Source organism: Trachinotus anak, unplaced genomic scaffold, assembly GCF_046630095.1.
Source record: "Trachinotus anak isolate AG129_WGS33_773 ecotype Australia unplaced genomic scaffold, CSIRO_AGI_Tana_v1 ptg000010l, whole genome shotgun sequence".
NCBI lineage: Eukaryota > Metazoa > Chordata > Actinopteri > Carangiformes > Carangidae > Trachinotus > Trachinotus anak.
The window spans coordinates 8,056,781-8,082,128 of record NW_027273861.1 but is presented as its reverse complement, the minus strand read 5'-3'; the positions used below and the strand labels follow the sequence as shown (position 1 = coordinate 8,082,128).

The window sequence follows — 25,348 nt, the reverse complement described above, 5'->3', positions numbered from 1 at the left end:
CCTCATTGGGTGAAATGAGAACACATTATTATTTTGTCACCTTTGTCAGTAGCTGCACTAAATAGCAGTGTTTTATAATCCCACTGCTGTGTTATCTCAGACATAGAGGAGGAAAAGCAATATTAACACTAATGCTCTTCCTGACAAATACTACTACAGTCCACCACTAGTACTACTGTACTCACAGTTCTTCTGTCTATTACCTACTCTACTACTACAGCGTAAACTGCTGCTAAAACTGCTACAGCTACTAGCACTACACTTCTGCTACTATAACTACCAATAGCACCACCACTAATTTAGCTTATGTTATTGCAACAGTTTCTTACATCAGTTATACAAAGTCTAAATAAACAAATGACCACTATTCCAGCAGATATATAGAGAATAGCTAAAGATATGAAGAAGCCTAATGCACATAGATTTAGCCATTTTGAATAGTATAGTTTAATAATAACTAATACAAAGTACTAGTAATATAATTATGTATTTATATCATACAGTATATAGCAAGCTAATGAAGCTGTAGACATTCTAACAATGTATTACAATTGTAGAAATCATATAATGTAATTATATAAGAAATTAAATTTTTGACTTAATATATAATCCCATAATACATTTCCACACATTTCTGTTTTACCCACTGTTTTTGCTTGGACGCAGATATTTTTCCAGCTGTGCTGCCCCCACATGTGGAACGTCCTTCTGACTTTTTTTAACATGCTTATTTTGCCTCTGTCAGTGTTCCTAACTTTACTCCTCTTAAATCTCTCGTGCTTGTTTTTCATCACACTCTCTTTGTGTTCTGCTTTTTTTCATTCTTGGTCTGTATAACAGATTCACATGATAGTTGGTACATTAATGAGTGGAATATATTCCCAAGAAATATCATCTTTAAAGTATGTTGCCTATTCTTTGATAGGGGGAGGATAACATTCCCAGTATGATCAAAATAAAAGTAACTTCGCTCTCACCCCATCCCACACTTCATACGTGCAATCTGCACTGGCGATCCAAATGATTAAGTATAGCAGCTCTGTGATTCAGCCTCTCAAACTGTGTCTTTATTCCAACCTGGGGGTGTTTTTCAGATGTGCTCAGCCCTTGCAGACATTTTCTTTGCAACTTGTACTGTCTCTTTAAACTTTGAAAAGTTTTGCCTTTTGTAAAAAACACACCTCATTGTCACTTTCTCACATTTCGTTCCTCCTCCTCCACTGCCTCTTCCTCCTTCTTTTTTTGTTCTTTCCCTTCTCCCCTAAGCACTACATCCCTTTCTCCCCAGCTGTCTGTTTCTTCTTCTATCACCTCTTAATCTCCTCTTTCATTAGCAGCAAGAACTGCATCTTCCCACCCTCTCATTTTCCTCATTAAAATCTTATCTTCTGCCTCACTTTGTCTCTTCAGGTTATGCTATACAGTATTTTTATTTGTGTCTTTAGGTTAGTCATCCCTCCTCAGGGAAATTTCATTTTCCTGCCAGACACCTGGGCAGGTACAAGAGGTCATGAGTGGACAGATAGTAGAGCGTAATTCCCCTGCGCTACCATAAACTATGTAATTAGAAGGAATGTCCCAGTCTACCTGTGACATTCAGCTGTAAGAAGCTACAGTCAGCCTCTGCCAAAGAAGAAAAGAAGCAAGAAAACTTCTACTTTTGATGGTTCTTAATGAAAAAGGATAAAACTCAGTGTTCACATGTACTTGGAACTCTGCTTCTGCTCTGCTTTTTCTATCACATTCATTCATTCTGTGAAGCTATTCATATCTATAGCAGCAGCTTTAACATTGTCTTTTAGGACAGATGTCATTCTTATTGGCCATAAATACCCAAGGGACATTAGTGCGATGACATTGCATGAGCTTGCATAACAATTTGATTGGCTCTCTCTATATTGCCTGCCAAGTTCTCACTTAGCACTTTTTCAATTCAAATCTTTCTTTCTAGAGTGTAATTTTAAATGTGCTCCTTTATATGTCCACTTACGTTGGTGTTGCATTCCCCCTCTTCTGCATTTTACTGTGGTCTGTTTGACTGCCAGCTGTTTAGCAGTGCACTACACAGTTAAAAATATCAGCATCTAATCGTAACCACTCTGGGAGGCAGAAACAAGCTATAAATACAAGCATACAAACATAGTCATCATCATCATCATCTTGTAAAGTTGGTATGGCAAATTTGTTTGCAAACAGCTGCTTATGTACATATTCAGCAAATACAGAACAACATTATCATTCATCTGGAGTTGTGTTTCTGTCCACCTTATGAATGTAAGTCCAATATGCACTCTCTGTTTTTGGTCTCAACCAGCTCCTGAGGGAAATGTCTGGCTCTTAGCTTCTAAATGTTCCTAAGCTGGTGACTCACTTTGTTCATCTGCTGCTGTGTGGTGCTGAGCAGATAGTGTACAGTGGATGTGTGTTTCTAGAGTTTTTTAAAATCTATTTTTTGTTTTTTTTTACTGAAAAAAGTTGCCTGCCAAACAAAAAACAGTAAAGTTGTGAATCAGACACCTAAACAAAAAGCTGAAGCTCATTGTAAAGCTCAGTAAAAAAGCTAATAAGGGAGCTTGACCATCCTTCATGACTAATATCTGTAGGTTTATCACTATAAGCAGCCCCTTTCACATTATCAGTTGATATACTATTACAACAACATTGATTATAGTTGCTTTAAAGAAAGTCCTGTCCTTATTCATTTTGTGAAGATGTTGAGGTGTTTGAAGAATCTTAGTCCAAGCATCTAAGAAATGTTTCAATAAGGCAAAAAAAGATCACATTTCCATTTTGCACCAAAACGTATTGGGAATACCATTTCAAAACTAAATGATGCATGTACATATTTACAAGGCTTTAGGTTTGGTCTTAATATTGTTGGGGACAAAACAACCCTGCCACCCCTCCAAAACAAAGAGGACTTTTTAGTCATTTATTCCAGTGTTGCAGTTCCCCTTTTCCCTTGTTTTCACATTTAAAACTAGCTCCAAGCTAAACTAGCACCATGACCAGCTACTTAACCAGTATTAACAATGTAATAATAGAAGGCTGGTGACCAAGCTAGGAATTTTGTCATTTTAGGTGCAAGGCTATTTGGCCTTCAGTGTCACAAAAATTTTTAGGGCATACAAATAAATAACTTGAATTTCTGATAACCAAAAAAAACCAAAAACAACAACAACAAAAAAAAAACAATAAAGTAGCTCAAATGACATGAAAATCATAAATTATTCACTTAACATAAATAAAAAGACATGTTTTAGGATGAAGTCCGTTATCATGTATCAATTAAGATGCATCATGTTATCATGTATAAGTTTACCATAATCTATAAATATGTAAATAAATTTCCTTTCAGAGAAACTCATCACTTTTTAGCAGATGAATGTTTGAAACAGTCTTAAGGTATCAAACAAGACAAACAGTGCTTGACCACTTAAAGCTGCCATAGAGAGAGAAAAAATAAAAGATGTAGATTTCTTTCAAGCTAAAACAATAAAGATGGAGACATCACAAGTTGGGTTCATTCGTGACACTATGGTGGAAGGAGTGCAGTTGCCCTCAAGACAGAGCCCATTTCAATAGCAACAGAAGGGCTGGTGACCCCAGTGTTTCTGTAAGTAATGCAGTGACTGTTTGGTGAATTGTGTGGAAGAATAGCTGTGAAGCTCACCAGGAGGAGTCGTTCACATTGTTAAACTTGTGCCAGCATCAGGGGTGAAAACATAACATTCATAAGAAATCCTGAGGTGAGAACACCAGCGATTAAACAGTAACACTGAATCAGTGATTAAAAAGATGATGTTGATGTTTTATTGGTTGAGTAAAATTTCTCAGAAATAAATTATCAGTGTGGTTGATGTCTCAAAGGTTATTCCAGATGTACTGTAGCTTTGATTATGTTGTTATTAGGGCCTTGCTACGAGTATCTTGAAAAAAATCATTTATATGCAGGCAGTGGGCCATTGAACTCAAAAACATAATACTTGATTTTAGAGTGGGCACAATATGTTGATTAATTGATTACTCAATCAGTAGTTAATTATTTAGGTTGAGCAAATACGCAAAACATTCTCTTGTCCCAGCTTCCCAGTTGCTCCTTTTTTTGTCATATATTGTGTCTCCTATGACAATTTTCACAATTTTGGCCACTGCATATGGCTTCTATTTTAGGCTAGAATCAGACACTTGTCATCTGTCTGTCTCCCTTTTCATGTTAATGTCTTTTAGGTGTGCTAAAAAAAATGGCTTGTGTGTAGAACCAAAGCATGGCTTTCCCCCTGCAGAGCCAGGATTGTTTTCATAGTGAGTAATTAAATTATGTACCCAATCATAGTCAGAATGAAACATTTTTATTAAGTACCATAGGTAGCTTGGTTAGTATATTGATTTGGTTTACAACAAAATCCTGTCTGGTGCTGTGACACTTCAGTGTAGAAACACTGCCCAATTGTTTCCATGTAGCCACTGTGTACACGAGTAGTGTTGTGTACATAACCTTTTCTGTCCCAACCAGCACCAGAGTGTTTTAGCATATTAACAAATCGAAAGGGTCAAATCCATTATTACAGTTCTACAAAGTAGCACTGAACGAACCAAGAAATCCTGCAAGAATCCCTCCTCTGTGTTCTCTCTTTATTTACCCTCTTGTCTTGTCTCGTCTTGTCTCGTCTCATTGTACCTAATTGTCCATTCGGAGGCAGCTGTCTCTGGCAGGCTGTATCGCTCTATTCATCATCTCAAGAGTCTCTCAGCTGCCCCAAGTATGCTCCCCACCTCCCAATATTTAGAAACAGGCCAAAGCATGTCATTAATCATGTTTGCGCAATGGTCGTAATACTTCCTACTTATCTTACTTTGCTGGGACCTGTCTTCCAAATCGAGATGCTGCTGCACTGATAGTTTTGGAATGGGTGCTTGGGAACCAATTATAATGCAACTAGATGCACCTTTTGTAGCAGATTTACACCAAGAAGAGGGACAACAAGGGGGTAGAAACAAGGCAAAAGGAAGAGAAACAAGGGGAGCTTTGGTGGCCAGAAGAATACAAAACAAATGGAGGGGGGCTTGTGGTTTAATTGGATATTGTTCCAGAGATGTGTGTGTCTAGTCTCCAGTCAGAGTGGGGGTGACTTGTAGCAGGTACCTGTATTTGAAAACAAATGGTCACCAGTGGACAGTGCATTGTTAGACTGAAAAAAGACCACAGTGGCAAATCCCTCATCAGCCCTCTGTCTCAGACATGGTCCTGGTAAAGTACATGTTTCTTTATGTATGTGTATACATGTTTATGTGTGTGCATGTGTAATTTATATGATATATGTAATGTAAATATTGAAAATGTAAACATGCTCTGACCCATGCCTCAGGTTTCTCTGTTTCTCTCAAAATGTAGAGACACTGTTCACCTAAACCCTCAAGTGCACATTGAAGCTCTACTGAATCCCCCAAAATATTTAGTTTTTTTTATAAATAGGTATCAAAAACGTAATGGCAACATGTTTTTTTGAAATTTATTTAGTATTTATTTTCATTGACATTTTTTCTTATGACATGATCACCATGTCACATGTCACATGATTATGCCCTGACTTTATAAATCAAGGAACAATAGAACACTTAGTGGATGGTAGGACATTAAGAGCTCCCAGAGAAGCATTAGCCATGCTTGCAAAACTTCTGGAAAGGAAGCAATTCTTCACTCCATTAAACTTGTTGACCTATTAGGGCATCTTCAGTCTTGAAATGTACAAGTTTATAGTATCAGCCTTTGACAGGGCCAGGCTCTTTCCCTTAAAGGAGCTATTAGTAAATTTTGCTATTGCTACTTAGCTAACATTAGCATTAACAGCTGTTTGATAGTTTCATAATCAAACTTCATTCCTTTATACGCTAAAAGCTGTCTGCAGTGTTGGAGCGCAATTGCAGTGTTAACTCTTTTATTCTACAGAAGTTAGCATGCTAACCAACTAGCCCAAGCCTGTATTGTTAGTTTCGGATAGTGACTCACTGTAGCCTCCAATCTGCCCTGAAGATGTAGCACTGATCAGAGTAGTATTATAGTCTCTTGTCTTGTAAAGACAACAATGGCCAAAGCTCCACCACCTGCTCCCAGCAAGAAACCACGTTCGGTAGCAGAGACTCAGCTTCTTATTTTGAGCAATGTTGTTCAACATGAGCAAATAATAATCTGCTAAGTTTTAATTATTTCTTACTTGAGATTCCTGTATTTCTGTTTCTAGCTCAGTCTCAGCAGGAAAAAGGTGATGTCATGTATTTCCATGCATCAACCTTATTATCCAAAAAGTTGTTGGGTTATTTGCTTATGAGTTTTTTGAATGTTAAACTCTAGTAGTAATAAAATTTCAGACTTCCAATTTGAATGCTGCATATTTAGATACAAACATCTAATATACAGCAAAATTTATGGTTTGAAACCACGTATTCAGGGGTTTTAAACAGTCAAATGTAAATCATAACCAATAATTGTTACTGTTTAGCCAAGCTGCTACACTCTTTTGAGTCAGTGGGTCATCGTCAAATCTACACAAATGATGTCACTCTCTTGCTGATGATGTCAAGCTTATTATTAACCCACACACCCATACAACCCATTCATGGTCAAGCTGATTAATGTGTTAAGAAAGATTTTCCTGCCACTTTAAGGGTGGAATGAATACACTGGAGGTAGCTCTTGTAGATGCAATTTGCTATGTATCTCCATGATTGAAATGGTGGTATGGAATGTGAGGAACATATTACTATCACAGTGTTTCCTTAAATTATCTATAGCTTTTAACTGTGGTAAATGACAATTTCTCAGTGTTTCAGTCCAACTCTTATTTTCTCTATGTTACTCTCTGGCTTTCATTCTCTCCCACACCCACCTGTCTCTATTGACATATATAGAGTTCAGCAGGCTGATGGTATTTTCATTCAGAATCCTTTCATGAATAAATGGGCGTACTTGTAATCCTTTCAAGTGAGTCAAGGCTGATTACAGCAGCAGTGCACTGCAGTTTTTATTTTATTTTTTTATTTTTTCAAAGTCTGAGAAACAGGACAACTTTTGGGGGGTCTGAAATATAGAGTGAAGAGTTCTCTCAAAATTGTAACCATCTTTGAGTAAATGCATTGAACTGCTCGTGTTTGCTTCCCATACAACATGTTAAAATATTTAAATCCATAACTTCCCTTATTTATTCATGTTACCCCCATAAACTAACCACAATAAGCATTATGTGCTCTACAGCGTAGTTCTAAGCAGATACAAGAGTTTATTAATGTATTTGTCAAAAACTATATCTCCTCGTGTGAAACACCCACAACTGGAGGTTGGTGTACAAGCAGACAAAAAATGACAAATTAGTAAAACAGTTCTAATTATATAAAATATATCTTCTTAGAAGGCATTATATTCTTATATATATACTTTATAGCTGTGTCTAACTACATTAGTAGTTACCTACATTGCCTTGCATACAGGAGGCAATCTGACTCCAGGAATCTGAATCCAAAGTGAGAATGGAGAGTCTTCAATTAGAAGCTGAGTACCAACTAAATGCAGAGTCCCTTTTACTGGCCTGGTGTAGCTGCACATTTTGTCAAATGAACGCATGTCTGAATTTGACGCCAGGTTGGATGTATTGTCACAACAGTGAACAACGCTCATATTAAAAAGGTACAAAAGGAAAAAGGTACAATATGAAAGGCCTATCCCATGTAGATACCTGTCCCAAATATGGGCTGAATTCAGTGACTGAAGCAAATAAAAGCCCAGGGTAAGTATTATGGTATACTGAATGTTAATACATGAATTGACTGTTCCAGAAAAAAAAAAAGATGAATTGAATAGTAATAATACAGATGGTAACTTTAATGTTATTCGAGGCTTTTATGTATCTTGTTGGTGGGCTAGATAGGATCCCAAATCAGCCAAAGAGTAGTATTTTTTATTTATTTTTATTTTTGTGCTGTTTATGTTTCATCCATACATTGTGATTGTTGCTGAGGAGGGGCAATGTCCTCCTGCCCTTTCTGTTTCTGCCAAACATGAGTCCAAACATGACACCTGCCTGCTGTCCAAGACATTGCAAACTGCCATGAAAATGCCCCAGTGTCCACGGGTCCAAACAACACTGTGACGACCATTTGAAATTCTACTTACAAAAATAAATACTTAATAATTGTCACTTGTTAATTGTGGGAAAAGAATTGAATAGCTTACTTTTTATGAAGACCATAACTTACTCATAAGAGAAACATTTGTGCATGTACATATCAGTCCCAAACCTCTTGCACCTGACATGGTTAAACGAAAGTCTTGTATAAAGGCCATTCCCCCAAAATAAAAACAATGCATAATTTAGATCATCCACACAGTGTATCTCAAATGCCATGCCTCAATGATTGTTGCATATTTCCAACTATGGTATATTTCAAACATAATTTGTATTCACTGTGACAAATCATCCTCTTGTACTCGCTCTTAGAGTATGCGCTGACTGGAAATATAATGGCTGATATTTTAATTGAATTATGACACCATGACAGGTTTTCAAACATGAAAAAGGAAAAGGCCGGCTTCAGAATTCCACTGTAAATGCTAAATATGGATATCATCCACATTAAGGAATATACAAGGAAGTGTAATTTATATGTCTAATTTATATGTTTTCCCACAAAAAAAAACCTGAGGAAAAGAAAGCGATGATAAATCAGCAGAATGAGTCTCTGACTTTATGGCCGTGCAGCCATCTAAGATGGTTTGACAGAATGCTTGGCATAATGTTTGAAATAGTATGCTGTCGGCAATATGTTTGAATTACCACAGTTCTTGTCTTGTCAGGAAAGGCGCTGTACAACTGCAGTAGGCTCCTTGAATCTGCATAATCACGAGGAGAACCCGTTCAGTCTTAGATGGTAATAATGTGACTGCCATCGTGGCCTTTCCATCACAGTGTCATATGACAGCGACAGAACATAAGTAGGGGGATACATATGAAAATGTGTGCTAAGTGAAGAATGAGCCCTGTTATTACTTGTGGCTGTGACATTCGTCAGGTGTTGCAGTGTGATGCATTCAACCAATAGCAGTTTGTAGCTTGCTCAGGCTTCAGATGCCGGGCAAGAGTCACTGCTTGTGATAGATGAAAGCAGGTGCAGTCATGTAACCAGAGTTTTCCAGAGATTCATGTCCGCTTAATAAATGACCCCTAAATGAATTAAAGACAGATTACAGCCTAATTTGTGTATAACCTATGGCCTTAGAATATACATAATAGCTCTTAGCTGAGATTAATCAATGCCTATTCCCTAAGTGCACTGCTTTTCTGTGGGCAATCTTCTGCAAGGTTGACTTTTAACCCACTCAGCAATCATTTCATCAGTTGCTAGAAGAGTACAGAGGACCTTTTTACTGTGATGGAAGATTATGCATCTCATGGGGATTATCCTCTAATTAAATCTGAAATAAATATACAATTTTTTATAGCATACACATGTTGTAAATATGTAGTATGCCTTACCCATTTGCCTCGTGGGATACATTTTATGTCCATTGCCATCTGTTTTACTGTTGTACCTCTGTCTTTTCTCTGTGTCCACCCACAAAATATAGAGAATGGCAGTTTGTCTGGTAAATAGTGTAGTGATAATAGGATCAGTCGAATATTAGAAGCTGAACTTCTTGATTCAATGGATCTTCAGTCTCTACTTCCAAGGAACACAACAGGACGACTAAGTTAAAATAAAGAAATTTATCAGCTATACTACCTACTACAGGGTAAATGCAATGTCTGATAATCAGCAAGATGAAAAATGGAGCAAAGGAACAGTTTAAATCAGTAACTGATAAAATGAACTGTGCATTGGGCGGTACGGCTGTACTACTAAATTATACTACTAATGATACTATGTCTACGAATGAAATTCAATGATTAAATACTATTATATTTTGACATCAACCCAGTTATTAGCAGCAAAGAGGAGATGGACTTGCCTTCTTTGAGTTGAGTCGTTGTGAACCCAACACAGCTGATATGTAGTGGGTAATCTCTGAAATCTTTGGATCATCCCGGAGGTGATTACAAAGGTGACGGGTTCTGCCAGTGTCTCTCAATGGTTTCAGCTTTGGTGAATCTGCCAGCAAAATTTCTGTTCTGTAGGTGGTTGGGGGAGATTGTGATATCTGCCTGCATCTCTTGCAGGTTGATGTAAATAAAACTCTGATGTGCTTAACTTTTGCTGTATAACTTAAGAGACCAGCATTGGTCAGATGACTCTAAAACTGTCAAAAATCTTCAAAATGAAATTTTGATTATAATTAAAAAGTAACAAAAAAATTCTGAGGCACCTCTACTATTTTCATTCAGTCTGTTTGACTTGACTTGGAGAAAAATAAAGGATTGCACTTTTCAGACAAAGCAAAAGTTACTTTAAGCACGTGGCAAAAGAAAGAACACAGAACATGTGGACAAAAATGATAAAGGAGAAGTTAGGTGCAAAAATGGCAGACTGGCACGTAGCCAAATAGCAATGTGTTAGTGACCACAGCATTTTCATTCCCTTGGGGCTGGTCCATCCTTCAGGGGTGGTACCCATCTTCTCCTTTTGTTTCAACTAGAGATGAAAGTAATTATCTGCAGAACTTTTGAATTGCCTAATTATCAGGGTATCACATTGCACAGCCTCCCTGGGAAAGTTTACTCCAGGGTGCTGGAGAGGAGGCTCCGACTGATTGCTGAACCTCAGATCCAGGAGGAGCAATGCGGATTCTATCCTGGCCATGGAACTGCTCTTTAAACTTACAAAAGCGCTTAGGGGGTCATGGTAGTTTGACCAGGCAGTCTACATGTGTCTTGTGGACTTGAAGAAGGCTTATGACCATGTCCCCGAGATATGCTCTGTGGTGGGTCCTGCAGGTGTACGGGGTACTGGGCCTGTTGTTAACCAAGGTGAAAGCTTTGTCTGTTTTCACGGCACGAAGTCAAGCACTTTTTCAGTGTTGGACTATGATTGTGTTTGTGATATTCATGGATAGGATTTTGAGGCGCAGCCAAGGTGAGGATTGTGTCCACTTTGGGAACCTCGGAATTGTATCTATGTTTTTCGCAGATGATGTGGTTTTGATGGACCCTTACCTGTGGTCATGAGATCTGGGTAGTGAATGAGATTGCAGTTACAGGCAAGTGAAAGGGGTGGCTGGGCTCAGCCTTAGGGATAGGGTGAGGCACTCTGCCCTATTGAGGAAGCTCAGTGTAGAGTCACTGCTCCTTCATGTCAAAAGGAGCTATTTATGGTGGTTTGGGCATCTGATTAGGATACCTCCTGAGCAGTATGGTAAAAAAAAAAAAAAGTTGTTGTAATAAGTTGTAATAATATTAGAATTTTTCACCTGTGTTCAATTGCCCTTGCCTCCCTTGTGTATTTAAGTCAAGATTTCTCATTTGTTTTTGCTACTATTGGTTCCAGTTGCATTCCCACGTGTGTTTCCTTGTGAGTTTTGCCAGTTTTTTGGATTACCTTAGTTCAGATTTTCAGAGTTTTGTGTTTAATTTTTTCCTTCTGCACCTGTTCTGTTCTAAGTTTTGGGCTTGTGTTAAATTACCACATCTTCACACTTTGTCTGAAAAACACAACGATTCTCCTTGGTACACTTGCATAGAGTTTTTCAAGGTGCTTGGTGGGCAGGTTATTCAAGCATCTTGGAGAACTTGCCTCAGTTCTGTGGATTAGGCTGTCACATTGTCTTCTTTCTCTTCATATAATCTCAGACTGACTCCATGATGTTGAGATCAGGGCTCCATGGGGGTAAGACCACCTGCTGCAGGACTCCTTGTTCTTGTCTCTGAATATAGTTCTTTATGAAACTTGCTGTATGTTATTGTCATGCTGCAGTATGAATTCGGGACCAATCAGACGCTTCCCTGATGGTGCTGGATGGAAAAGAATCTAAACATCTAAAGCACATTACTGGGTTATATATTTAGCAAGAAGAAAATATATCATATAAATTAATTTCTAAATTTCAAATATAGCTTTTATTTGTGAAAGTTGAAACATCAGTCCAGTTTATCTAAGTGTGACTGCAAAGAAATAAAAATGCTTTAATTTATTTTCAGATTGAACAAAAATCACTTTCAAGCTGATTCTTTCTTGTTGAGTCACATTATTTTTCTTTTATCCTGACTCTATATCAACTCTGCTACATTTCCCAATGACTTTGAACTTAGAAGTTTTAAACTATTTTGATCCACTTTTTCTGTGCCTGTGTTTCTCTCCCATCCTCTCCCTCTTTGTCTCTTTTAATATCCCAGTCACTCATTTCTGGATGGCTGGGACATGCTTTTCAGTTGAACAGCTGCAAATGACTTTTACGAAAGACCATAGTGCGGAACAGAATTATTATTATCATCACACACATAATGCAAAGTTGTTTTTATCATTTGGCACTTCGTTGATGCTGCTTGTTGCATTCTGATTATGATACACCACCGTTCTCTGCTACCCTCTGCTTATTTAATGCAACATAATGCTGATGTAGAAAATTGTAAGGCCACTTGCGCTATCTAGACAATGGGAGGAATTATTAACTTCCACTCTGTTGATGAAAGGAACATTATTTCAAAGAAGTAGAAATAACTTCAATGTACTCACTCCAGAAGATTACCTAGTTTCAAGCTTTTAAGTCCAAGTCTGGCAAGCCATTCTGTGTAGCACATATGATTTTGTAGACTGAGAGGTATTGAGTGGTAAGCTGAGATCTCAAAATGATTTCACTCCCTTCTGATCATAGCAGACAAAGAAATTAAATATTGATTCCCGGTGTGGCACAACAGGCTGAAATTACCCATTTTCTCTGCTCTCTCTCTCCCTCCTTTCCTCCCTGTTAACTTGCTTATTCTCTCCTTCCTCCCATTGCAACCCTTTTTTTACACCTCTCCTTTTTGTCACCCCCCCCGCCCCCCAACACGCACACACACACACACACACACACACAAACCTTTCTTGTGCTGTATGTGGTTGTAAGAGTACTAAGGGTACTTTAAATCTTCTCTCTAGCAGATGGAATGACAGTCTATCTCTATATGTGATCCCACTTTGTGACTTACACTGATGCATTTTTTTCTTTTACCCTTTTTTTCTGAAATTCAAAGACTGCAGAGGCTTTTAAGTGTTGAGTAAATTCTGTAACCTCGGGTCACCAGAAATTCTTTGAAAAGCAGCCGTATATTTCCTAAAATCTTAGTTTGATGAAAACAAAGGAGAAAGGTTAAGCTAGATTTTCACTATACAATACAGAAATCTAAAATATTTTTTTTCTCTCTGGTACCGAGAATATAATATATACAGCCACAGTCAATAGGAACTCTGGATCCCTGTTTCAGTTTTAGATCATTTTCCCTCAATAATTTATGCTACATGAAAACACAATATATTTCTGAAGCAGATTTTGTTTGTAGTAATGAAACTAGAAGATATGTCACTGACATAACATATCAGTGAAGCTCAGTAAATAGAAAATAAATATTTTAACTGGTTTGTGTTGTGTGGTTCTACGTTCATTATCCCCTTTGCACTTGCCCAAAATACCTCCATAGGGAGGCATCCAAATTAAATGGACAAACCAACAATCCTTTCAATGTGAAGTAGCGGTGGTTCTTCCGGATGTCTGATTTTCTTGACATATCACCAAGGATATCTGCAACATTGTTTTTTCGGTCAGTACCCTGAGCTCATGACCACAGGGTGGGAACATAGATCCCTAGTCCAATGCATGATGTATTACTGAATATAGATGTGACGGAAAAATCTGCAGTTAGTGTACAACACTATTATTGTGCATTGCATCAGAACCTACATGGTTCCATGTTCCTACTACAGAGAGAACCTTGCACACTGATTACTAATTTGGATTGTCGAATGGCCTCATCTATAGTGATTAGCAGTGCAGTGTTTTTCTTAGGCACTGACCCTGGAGAAACTACTGTACATTGTTTTAACTTGTTCATTCATGGATACAAGGTGGACAGTTGGAGCTTGTCCATAGGCATACTTGCTTGCAAATTGGATTGCTCAGTGGTGGTAGTGCTTTTTCTAATCACATGCATTCATGCATATCGAGCTTAAATGAAGTTTATCCAATATCTTGGTTCAGCAGCAGTGTTCGAGTAGAAGGCACAACCAGTGAATAGAGAGGTGAGGACATGCTGTTATAGTGGATACAACTAAAGCAACAGTTGCACAATGTAATCCAATTCAATATGAAATCCAATGCAATAAAAACAAACTAAAAACTTTAAAATGTTCATAGAGTTGAATTAGCACCTCTCGCACAGATTATGAACAACACTGACATAAGCTTAGAATGGTAGGATTTGTTGCAAAGAGTTTAAGAGGATTACATTAAGTTTAACAGATTTTGCTTTTATTATGCCGACTCTGTATATAAGTTTCAGTAAAGGCAAATTGCAGTTGTCTGCTTCCTTTGGTACTGAGCAACACAAGTGTGGACTGGAATCGTTATGCCTTCAGTTTGAGTCATATTTGATTCACAAATCTGGTGACTGATGACATAATTGTGTGATGCAAAAATTATGTAAAATCCTCTAGGAGCAGCTAGTATGATGAGTCAATATTACATGATTTTACAAAATAAAAATATTACTTTTTGTTCAAAGCAAATCATTGTTCATGTTTTATTGCATATTAGTTTGCACAGTTTTACAATTACCAATATCATTTTTGCAATAGTTAAATTTTTAACTCATATTTAAAAAATATTTTTACTGAACTCAAAATTGCAAAATTATTCCTTCCTTTTTAAATTTGGAGATCAGAGATGATCTTATAATTATTGCCCTATCCTTCCGTGTTGTTTCAAAAATACATGAGAGGTTAGTGTATGATAGAATGCTTAAGTATTTAACATAAACACCAGTATGGATTCAGACAAAATTATTCTACTGACATGGCTGTTACTCAGCTGATCGATAAAGTTCATACTGCTTCAAACATGAATATGCTGTAAGTATATCTTTTGGACTTCTTGACACTTTAACATCAAGTAATCATAATATAGTTTTAATGCTGTGCTTGATGACTGCATCATCATCATCATCATCTATATACCTGTTACCTTTTGCTGATAATATTTGTTTGTTGATATCAGATAAACATTTTTCAACACAGGGAAATTCTGGATTAGATTTTTGAAAAATTCTAAATAGTTCAAACTGAACAAATTTTCATTAAATGTTAATAACTCTAGTTTCATGATATTTACTGCTATAAACAAAAGTTATTGTAAATGTAATACTGTTACGTATTTCACCAATGTTGCTTAAATACTTTCTTCACCAAAAAATTTTGTCTGATGCACAAGGTCAGCAACAATTCTCAGATAGGCTGTGGCATTCTGTCAACTGGTGTTTAGCTGTTAACTGTCAGCTAAACACCTTTAACTTATCAAGATTCTGAAGACGGTCTCCATTTTGTCCACAGCTCTACTGACTCTGAAAGGGTGAAACTAAAAAGAGCAAAAATAGAAAATAAATTTAATTTACTTTTGCATCAGCCCAACCAACAGACAAATGAGGCAAATGCAGCCACCATTAAGGGATACTACACAAAGGTGAGAAAAAACAAGCTGAACACAAATTCAGCTACAAATTCAGCTACTCAACAGACCCCAACAATAGCTAGGTGAACAACATGTACAAACAATGTATAAATCAAATCAGAATCTCATATAAATAATGTTATGAAATAGCAGGCAAGTAAGTCAAACAATACTACATACTGAAGATGTCATCAAAATACATAGGATGCATGCAGATACATGTGGATACTGGATACTCAGATACTGATGCAGATGAGCCTCTCTATGAACAACACTTAACTTTCTGATTTTCTGTGAACTTTCTGTCCTATGATAAGTAACATGTGAACTGTAAATATCCACTAGGTTCCACAATATCCACAAACAACATAGAAACAATTTTATCAAAACAGAACACCAATACCCGACCACCACCAGTGTGGACTACTGACACAAGGCAGCTTGGGTCCATGGAGTCATGTTGTTGATGCTGAATTCTGACCCCACCTTCTGCTACCTCAGCGGATATCTAGATTCACCAGATCAGGCTATATTTTTTCCAGTTATCAACTGTCCAGTTTTGGTGAGCCTGTGCCACCTCAGTTTTCTGTTCTTGGCTGACAGGAGTGGAACCTGAAGTGGTCTTCTGCTATTGTATCAGCCACAAGGTCAACGTGTCTTTCTGCTCACCACAGTTGTAAAGAGTGGTTATCTGAGTTACTGCAGCTTTTCTGTCAGCTCCAACCAGTCTGGCCTGTCTCCTCTTACCTTTTTCATCAACAAAGCGTTTCTATCCACAGAAATGCTGCTCACTCTGTCTTTTTTGTTTTTTGGCACCATTCTGATTAAAGTCCAGAGACTGTTGTGTGTGAAAATGTCAGGAGATCAGCAGTTTCAGAAACATTCAAGCAAGCCAACCTGGCACCAGCAATCATGCCACAGTTTATTCATTTATTTGTTAATTTAATTTCTTCTACATATCATCTATTTGTTACATGTTACATGTACCAATAGATAAACTGAATTGAATTAAGTTTCACCCAGTCACTCAAGCCGCTAAGCAGTGGTGATGATGGTTCCTCACTCAGGATGTAGGTCATTTAAAAATAATCATACAGCAGTCGATCATGCCCTGGCTGCAGGAAATGGAGTGCACCCACCCAGACTTTGAGTTGAGCTACCAATCTGTGCATGCAATCACAGATGTTTATTATGTAGGAGTGGTGGCCACCAGTATTACCATCATACTGTTCTCTGGTATTTTAGGAATATGGGAATTATAGAGACATAGGTGGGGAGAGTACCCCAAAAACCATACTCAAGTAAAAGTAGCATAGTTACTTTCTCAAAACAAGTACTCATGTAGAAATAAAAGTAATTATCAAAATGCGTACAAAGTACATTAAAGGTGACTTGAGTTGCAAATAACTAAAAAGTGAAAATACAGATTCACTGCTATTTTTTCTGCCTTTTTTATTAATGTTGATAAACCTCATATTATTTCAAACACAGATGGTTTCCCACAGGTAAAGGTAAAGAAAGGACAATATTCCCTGTTTGTGTCTCTCAAGAGTGAGAAAATATTACACTATGATAAAAAACATTTTTAATCAAAAAATTATTTGCTTGTTGTCTCCTTTATTATATTACAATCAAGCAAATAAATCAGCAAATCAGACATACCGTTTTTAAATTTTGATTCTTTCCAGCATGCATGAAATGTCCCAAACCACAGTTCTGGTTTATGTCCACCAGATCCAGGTCTGTTCCATCACATGCAGAGGTGTATGCAGAGATGGCCAAATGATTGAATAACAATGATGAATGAATATGACTTATCAATTACAATTGTGTGTGTTTACTCTCTCACTTTTCATTTCCAAATAAAGTAAATAATAGCCAATTCAGTCTTTTTTTTCCATGTGCATTTTGTCTCTCCTAATCAGGCTAAATTAATGACCATAAGAAGTCATATATATATATATATATATATATATATATATATATATATATATATATATATATATATATAATTTTTTTATTGTGTCAAAACCTTTTGTTAAACCTTGCGTTGTGATTTATAATACACTCATTATTATTTCAAGACAGTACGATTTCACTGTGTAAAAGCAAATGCTCATAGCTCAAGGTTGACTCAGCTTGACATACAATAGCATTGGAGACATTCTGATTTCCCTTGAATTTAAACTCAACTTGGTCTGACTTGTGCTGAGAAATTTCTCTATTTTCTCTATTGGGTCACGGTGGCAATGAGTACTGAGACTAATTACCCAGTATATTCTAATTTCTAAACAAATCAGAAACCCATCTAAAATTCATAATTTCCTGTGTGTGGATTTAAACACTACAGGCTTCATGCACAGCTCTCTCCATGAATTCCACACTAATAGGCTGATGTAAGTAAAAATAAAGCTGAATGTGCCAAACAACGTTTTTGTAAGTCTGTGTGCAAGTTCTCCATTATGAATCTCAATCAACTTTTAAATTGTGCACACATGAACGAGCATTTATTCTCACCCTGTTAACTCCCACAATTAGCCATAAGTGGGTAATGAAATGCCCTTCATGAATATTGATATCCGTGTAAATGTTTTTGTCCTTCCAGTCTTTTTGTGGGAGTCAAAAGAAAAGTGCAAGATTAAAAAAATTAATTTCTTTGTGTCACTGAAATGCATAGGTACAGGTTGAGGCAAGGTTGAATGTATTTTCTACTTGGTTTCATTCAGTTAGAGTGGGAACATGTCACAACAGCAGTTAATGTTCAGAGAGCAATAGCATTTCAAAAAATACAAAAGTAAAGGTTTACAACAGTGCTCACCTCTTGACCAGAGCTCGCTCGCCTTGACGGACCTTTATTACAGGAAACTCTAATTAAATGTAATGTGACAGAAAAACATAAACCTCCAGCTGATTGACTGTTGCATTCTGTTTCCTTCCACTACCCCCTCTGGCCTCAACATTTCTGCACAACAGCCCAATTGTTCTTTCAATTAGGAATAACACTAGAATGCAGTCGACCAAGGTGACAAGCTACATGTTAGCTGCGAGGAACTGTGACAAGAGCCTGAACTGTGCAATTAACTATGTGCGCAATTTTAATAACACTCATACATCAACCTTTTGTCTCTCAGCTAACCATACTGTATTTAGCACAACTTTTCTTCTCAGTGACAAGTTGCCTAAATGCTGATTAGCTTCAGCATTCAGGCAACTTGGAACATTTTTTGAAATGGCACTTGTTAGCCAACCCTTTCTTCCTCACTGTCACAATACAACCCAGCAAGTGTATCAGTGGCAGACATACGTCCTCATGGCAGTCTTCCAATGTTCACAAAACTAATTTCATAGAGCAATCCCTGCATGCTCTGGCTCTTTGTTATTAAAAAAATCAATAAATAAAAATTAAGAGACATTGCATGTGATTTGCAGGTGTAAGGGAGCTGCTATCAATATGTGGGTGACTTGGGAGAGACGGGATGCCTGTCATAGTAACAACAATAAAATCACATTTAAGGTTGTGGGATTCATTATTTAGGCATAGAAACTACTTAGGTTTAGGTAAAGATTGTGGTTTGGGTTAAAATACATACTTCCTTAAAGTTAGAGAATCCTGGTTGTCGTGGTTACAGTAACTCTGTATTGTGGAAGGGTCATGGATAAAAGAAACTTATTTCTCAGTTTTGCATAGGAAATGAACAGTTGTCTCACACAGTTTAACAGACTTTATCTGTCACCTGACTTCCTACTTTGCTCCTGTCATTATTTCTATTGCTGCTAAGTCGCCAAACAATAAAATGTAACTATGGACCTTAATAAACCATTTGCTTGGACAACCTGTGAGCTCATTTTTTTCTTCAAATAAAACCTGAAAACTGTTGCAAGCTGAAACACAAGCTAAATCATATATACAGATGTACCTTTTCTGAGAGTCACCTAACACTTAACCAGGATACTTCAGTCACGCTTATTCCAAAAAATATTCTGCAACATGTTTGATCTGTGAGCTGCCTTTTTTGCATGAGAAGAAATTTGAAAGAAGTGTGTCTAGTTGCAGGAGATGCATGGAAGTGTTTGAATGTCTTTGTTTCAGTTAATATAATAATTTCTAGTACATCAACACACACACAGATGTTATATGTCATCGTGTCTTATGTGTCATATGGACAGTGTATTGTTCTATTACTGTTATAAAACAAAAAAAAAAATTCCACAAACATGAGCCATGAGCTGATGTTCCGGGTGGTAGTAGCAAATTTTTACAGGAAACATTAAGCAAATCCAAGAGTAGAAGACAGAAGTTTTTTCTGTAACTCCTTTAATTCATCAACATGGCGGCATCTTGTTAACCTCCTTTTATTTCATGAAATCCCAGTATTTTGAGCTGTAAATTTCTGTCATCTTACGTAGGTTTTCTTTCTCTTCTTTTTTTTCCCCTTTCTGTTAGAGACAGTTGCTGAGTTGCATTCGTGGTGGGAACTGTCCAGGACCCAACGTCAGCTCGCTGCAGTTGCCTGGAGATGTGAGCTTCTTTGCCAACCAACTGGCTGTTCCTACCATGGAGTTTGCCTTCGAGCAGACCAAAGCAGAAGAGGTATGTTCAGACCTACTGTATTCTGACTCTTTTACTTCCACTGCTCTCATTTTGCCAACCGATGACCTTCTGTTTTCAGACAACCCTCTCATTCCCTTAGTTGAAATTTATGCTAAGGTGTATGACTGGGAAACAGAAGAGCTCTTCTAAAACATACAAGATACAGTCACACTGTATCTCTGACAGAAGGCTGTGAATGGATTTACAACATGATTTCCAAAAAAGGTGGGACGCTGTGTAAAATGTAAATAAAAACAGAATGCAATGATATTTTAAATCATGTAAACCCATGTTTAATTGAAATTAGAACAAAGACAACATACCAAATGTTGAAATGTTAAAATGTTATTGTTTTATGGAAATGATATGCTCAACTTGAATTTGATGCCAGCAATACGTTCAAAAAAAGTTGGGACAGGAGCGACAAAAGACTGGAAAAGCTGTAAATAAATAAAACAACTGGTTGAATATCTCACAGCTAATGAGGTTAATTGGCAACAGGTCAGTAAATGATTGGGTATAAAAGGAGCCTCTAAGGGAGGCAGAGTCTCTGTGCAGTGAAGATGGGGAGATGTTCACCACTCTGTGAAAGACTGTGGGAAAAGAATTTTTAGAAATGTGTTACTGGCATCAAATTCAAATTCAGCATATATTTTTCATAAAACAATAACATTTCGGAGTCTCGACATTTGATATGTTGTCTTTGTTCTATTTTCAATTAAATATGGGTTTACATGATTTGCACATCATCGCATTCTGTCTTATTTATATTTTACATAGTGTCCCAACTTTTTTGGAAACGGGGATGTATTTGGATAAACTGCTGAGTTTACCAGAGGCTGCCGCTTGTTTATCTTCAGCTCTTAATTGGAAGGGAAAACTTTCTTGGTGAAGACACACACACACACACACCTGCCAGTAGCCTGTGTGTATCACATGTTGAAGAAAATTGTGATCTGTTAAAGAAAGAGACAGTGTGTCACTGCAGTAATTTGTCCAGTTCTGACACATTGGGGATTGGTTTTGACAACAACCATCTGCAGCATATAAGACTGATGGTATTATTTTTGCAAAATGGATTATGTCTTTGTACAAGCAACCAATACACATCACACAGCTTACAAATTATGCATGCCCCCATTTACTCCCATTAAAAATGCAGTATTGATGTTTGTTGTACTGCCTTGGGGTGGAAACACAGAGATTTAGCCCCAGCTAAATCAGCCCACTCAAATTTGAAACTTCTGGCTAGAATGGCAACTTTGAGCTTAATTAGTGCGAGAGATCTTCATGATGTTTATCCACCCTCAAGGCATCTTCACAACCTGAAAATAATAGGTAGTGGAGGGTGAAATCCACAGCACTGGTTCTATTTAGGAGGGGAGACAAAACCCAAACTGAATTGAAAATAGTCTGATTCATAAATATGCTTGAGTTTATTAGGGGAAAGTCCTGTATGCATACATTAGCATTAGCTTAATAGCATTCAGATGGAACTGCAGTGGTACAGATCAGAGGGCAATGCCATTTCCAGGAGTATTTCATTTTCTCATTTATTTGGGAAAGCTGACTTTAGGAAAGCTGAGAGAGACAGAGGGTAGAGGTAATACAGGTTCTTCACTGACTTCATCAGTGGTGGACAGTAACTGAGTAAATTCACTCAGGTACTATACAACTAGAATTTTTGAAGTATATATTATTCTGAAATGGACTATTCTTCATGATAAGTTTTAAGCCTTTGTACTTTTGCTCAAGAAAGTGTGTGTATATGTGTGTGTGTGAGTGTGTGTGTGTATATATATATATATATATATATATATATATATATATATATATATATATATATATATATATATATATTAGCAAAAGTACAAAGGCATAAGCATCAAAATATACTGTTTGTTGAAATGCTGAAATATATTTTATTATTATTATTTTACCATTTGTTGTCAAACACATTGTAAATTATGATAGTAGTGCTCTAAACATATAAAGGCATATGTTTTCTGAGATTTAATGGCTATAATAAGAAATACTGTTCATAACGTTTTAGAGGTGCATGTATGATGAATTAATCATCCACAGCCGTCTATAACCGTTAGTAGGGATCACTCCTCTGGGACTGCCGGAGGACCTGCTATGTAATTTGATGAAATTGTGCTTGTTCTTTGTCATTATTTTTATGGAGATATCAGTTAAGCAGACATAGATCTTTCCAACAGCCAATTAAATTGTCTTGATCCATCGATGGCTTACTATGGGAACGGAAATCAGATTTGTATGAGTTTTATGCATCTGGCCCCTAAGTGCATTTAACATAATTTATTGATTTCTTGTAATGTATGATTATTTGAGGACAGAAATATCTCAGTGAAGTGCAGCCACCCAGGTTTGTACTGTTTTCCAGAAATACAGAGAGAGAACAATAAGAAGGGCAAAGATTAGAGAGGAGAAAGGAGACAGGAGAGCAGACTGAACTTGTTTAGGTAATTTATCGAAGCCAGTACATATGGCTCCAACCACATGATCACCTTAAGAGCAATTTGTGCTTCTCTGCTTCAGTGTTGTTCAATATTCCAAACGGACCACTATATGTGATCTACTGTGTCTGTAATTGTATTCATTCATCCTCATTTGTCCAGTAAAAAGAGTTGTGCTGCTGGTAATGTGTTAGGAAACCACCAGATGTTGTGTAGTAGGGCCACGGTGTTCATGACAGGAGTGTGGTTCATTGAACATTTGTTTTCTCATATAGCATCTGTTTTTCTCTCACTGTGCAGTCATCATGCCATTCTGTGATTATTCACCCACTGCAATCATTTTGTAAAGTTAGTTTTACAAAGTTTGTGCAGTTGGTTTAAGGTGACTGAAGAATCATGAAGATGTTAACTTCTATTGGAGAGTGTGAGTAGATTTACATTTGTTTATGAGATGAGGGCAACCTGCAAATTCAATCCTGTTTTGTGCACAAAAACTGAGAAAATCCATATTCCCACCATCAAACAATGGCTTGAAGGAAGTGCAACAGGTGAGCAATATAACATCATTCATCATGATGTAAAACCATGCAACACAACAGAGCGCCTTCGGTGCATCTTTTCTCACAAATGTGCACAGAAATCTGGCAGTAAAATTACATCTTGTTGGTGCTATGCATTGAAATCTATCAGATATCCCTTCATCTTTGCTTCTCTTTGATTTTGGGCCATGTTCCTGTTCAGGTGGGGATATCATAGGACATCTTGACATTGGCATGTACTCTGTTTAGATGGGAGGCCATTACTGTTATTCTCTCCAGTCAATTATAGTGCAAAATATAAGGACGAGGGCTGTACCATCTGCCCTCCAACTGTCTGTGGCATCCTTAAGCTACTCTTTGACAACAGAGCCGTCTGAAACATAGCAGCACATAAAAGACAGTTCTGCAAATTGACTGCTATCAGTGGATCCATCCACTACAATAACAACAAATTTGTGCCTCCCTTGCTTCATCATTAATTTCTTCACCCACTACACCAGCAACAGCTGTAATTATCCCATTGTAGATAAACACTTGACTATTTGACAGGGTGTAATTCAAATCACGATTGTGTTAAGACAAAAGGAAAACAAACACAGAATTATTGCTTCTTTTATTTGACTTCTTCCCCTCAATATGACACACAGTTTATCAGCCTCTTCAGTATGTCCTTGTTTTGTCTCGCCTGTTTATTGTGCATTTCAGTTTCTCGCCTAAAGTCTACCTGCAGTTTTTGATTTGAATGTTGACCTCAAATGTTCCTGTTGTAACCCCATGTCTCGTAGCTGCCTAGCCGAGACAAGTATGGTTTTGAAACCTGTGTAGCTCCACAATCCCTTCTCTGTGGTTTAATGTCCCAACAGTTTTATAGTTTGCGTAAGCCACTGTTGTGCTCTTAGTAGAGGTCAGACCAAATCCAAAACAAACCCATGAAACAACTACCTGAATCAGATATGCATGAGTTCATTTTCAAAAAGAAAAGCCCAATCCAAAAGGGACCTGAGGACAGTCTGACCAGTATACCTGATCATAATTAAACTTAATCTCAAATGCAATTCACCTGATCAAACCCAAACAGAGACAGACCAACAACATTGGCAGCACGATTTAACACCAATTAATGAGCAGTAGTGAAAGAAAAGTAGAGTTGTCACAAGAACCGATACTTCCGGTACCAATTCGATACCAACACGCAAAAAATACATCGATACCTGCTTTTTCTGGTACCGTCAGAACCGAATATTCAACTTTTCCCTCTGCGAGCCGTGTCGATTCTTGGCGGAACTGACGGGGGCAGTATACGCGTGTGAGCAGCACAGAGCAGTCAGCGGCGCTGAAGAAGAAAACCTGAGATAATAACAATGGCTTCAGCAAGTGGGAGTGGAAGCACAACACGTCGGCTCGGTGATAAAACAGGTACGAAGAGTTGCAAGTGGAAATATTTTGCATTGGAGGCAGATGAATACGGAGCAGTTCTAGACACAAACAAGCCGACATGCAAACAGTGGTTTTAGTTATGTGAGATCAGGCTCCACACCACTGTTGTTTTGTTATTTATTTGCATATTTATAAGAAGAAGAATATTGTTTGTTTTATATACTTGAAGGCTCCATGCCACTGCTGTTCTTTTTTGAATGTAAATAGTTGAATATTGTTGTTATTTATTACCATAAAGCACAGTATTGCTTGTTTTTATAGTGGCATTAAATACTTGACAGTTTAAAGCACTTTTCAATAAATTAGTGAATTTAAAAGTACATGGGTTCTGTTTTTTTTTTTTTTAATCGTGGTATCGAATTAGTATCGAGAATCGTGGAAAATCACAGGTATTGGTATCGACTACTGAAATTCTGGTATCGTGACAACTCTAAAGAAAAGTGCAGCAATACATTATTTTTCTTGCAGTTTAGAGTATACACCCGTGGTCTTTCCTCAACCCTATCCAACCTGGTTAGACTAAATATAGTTTGGGTCTGGTATTCTAGAAACCAAGAGGACCGATGAAGACCTGTAACTCGAAGCTGCTGGGTTGACTAGTACAGAGTCTGCAGACCTTCCTACATCCCAGATAGAACATGATTATTGTCTGTGATGTAACTAATGAAAAATTACACAC

General features: G+C 37.3%; 1 protein-coding gene across 5 annotated transcripts in view; it reads left to right on the top strand.

The window, feature by feature from the left end:
* The window catches only part of LOC139626812 (inactive N-acetylated-alpha-linked acidic dipeptidase-like protein 2), a 496,369-nt gene that overhangs the window by 356,085 nt on the left and 114,936 nt on the right, over positions 1–25,348 (top strand). For all 5 annotated transcript variants that reach the window (XM_071487314.1, XM_071487318.1, XM_071487315.1 and 2 more), the window contains one exon: positions 20,067–20,213. In XM_071487314.1, the coding sequence (XP_071343415.1) occupies positions 20,067–20,213 (147 nt within the window). The remainder of the gene's footprint in view (positions 1–20,066; positions 20,214–25,348) is intronic.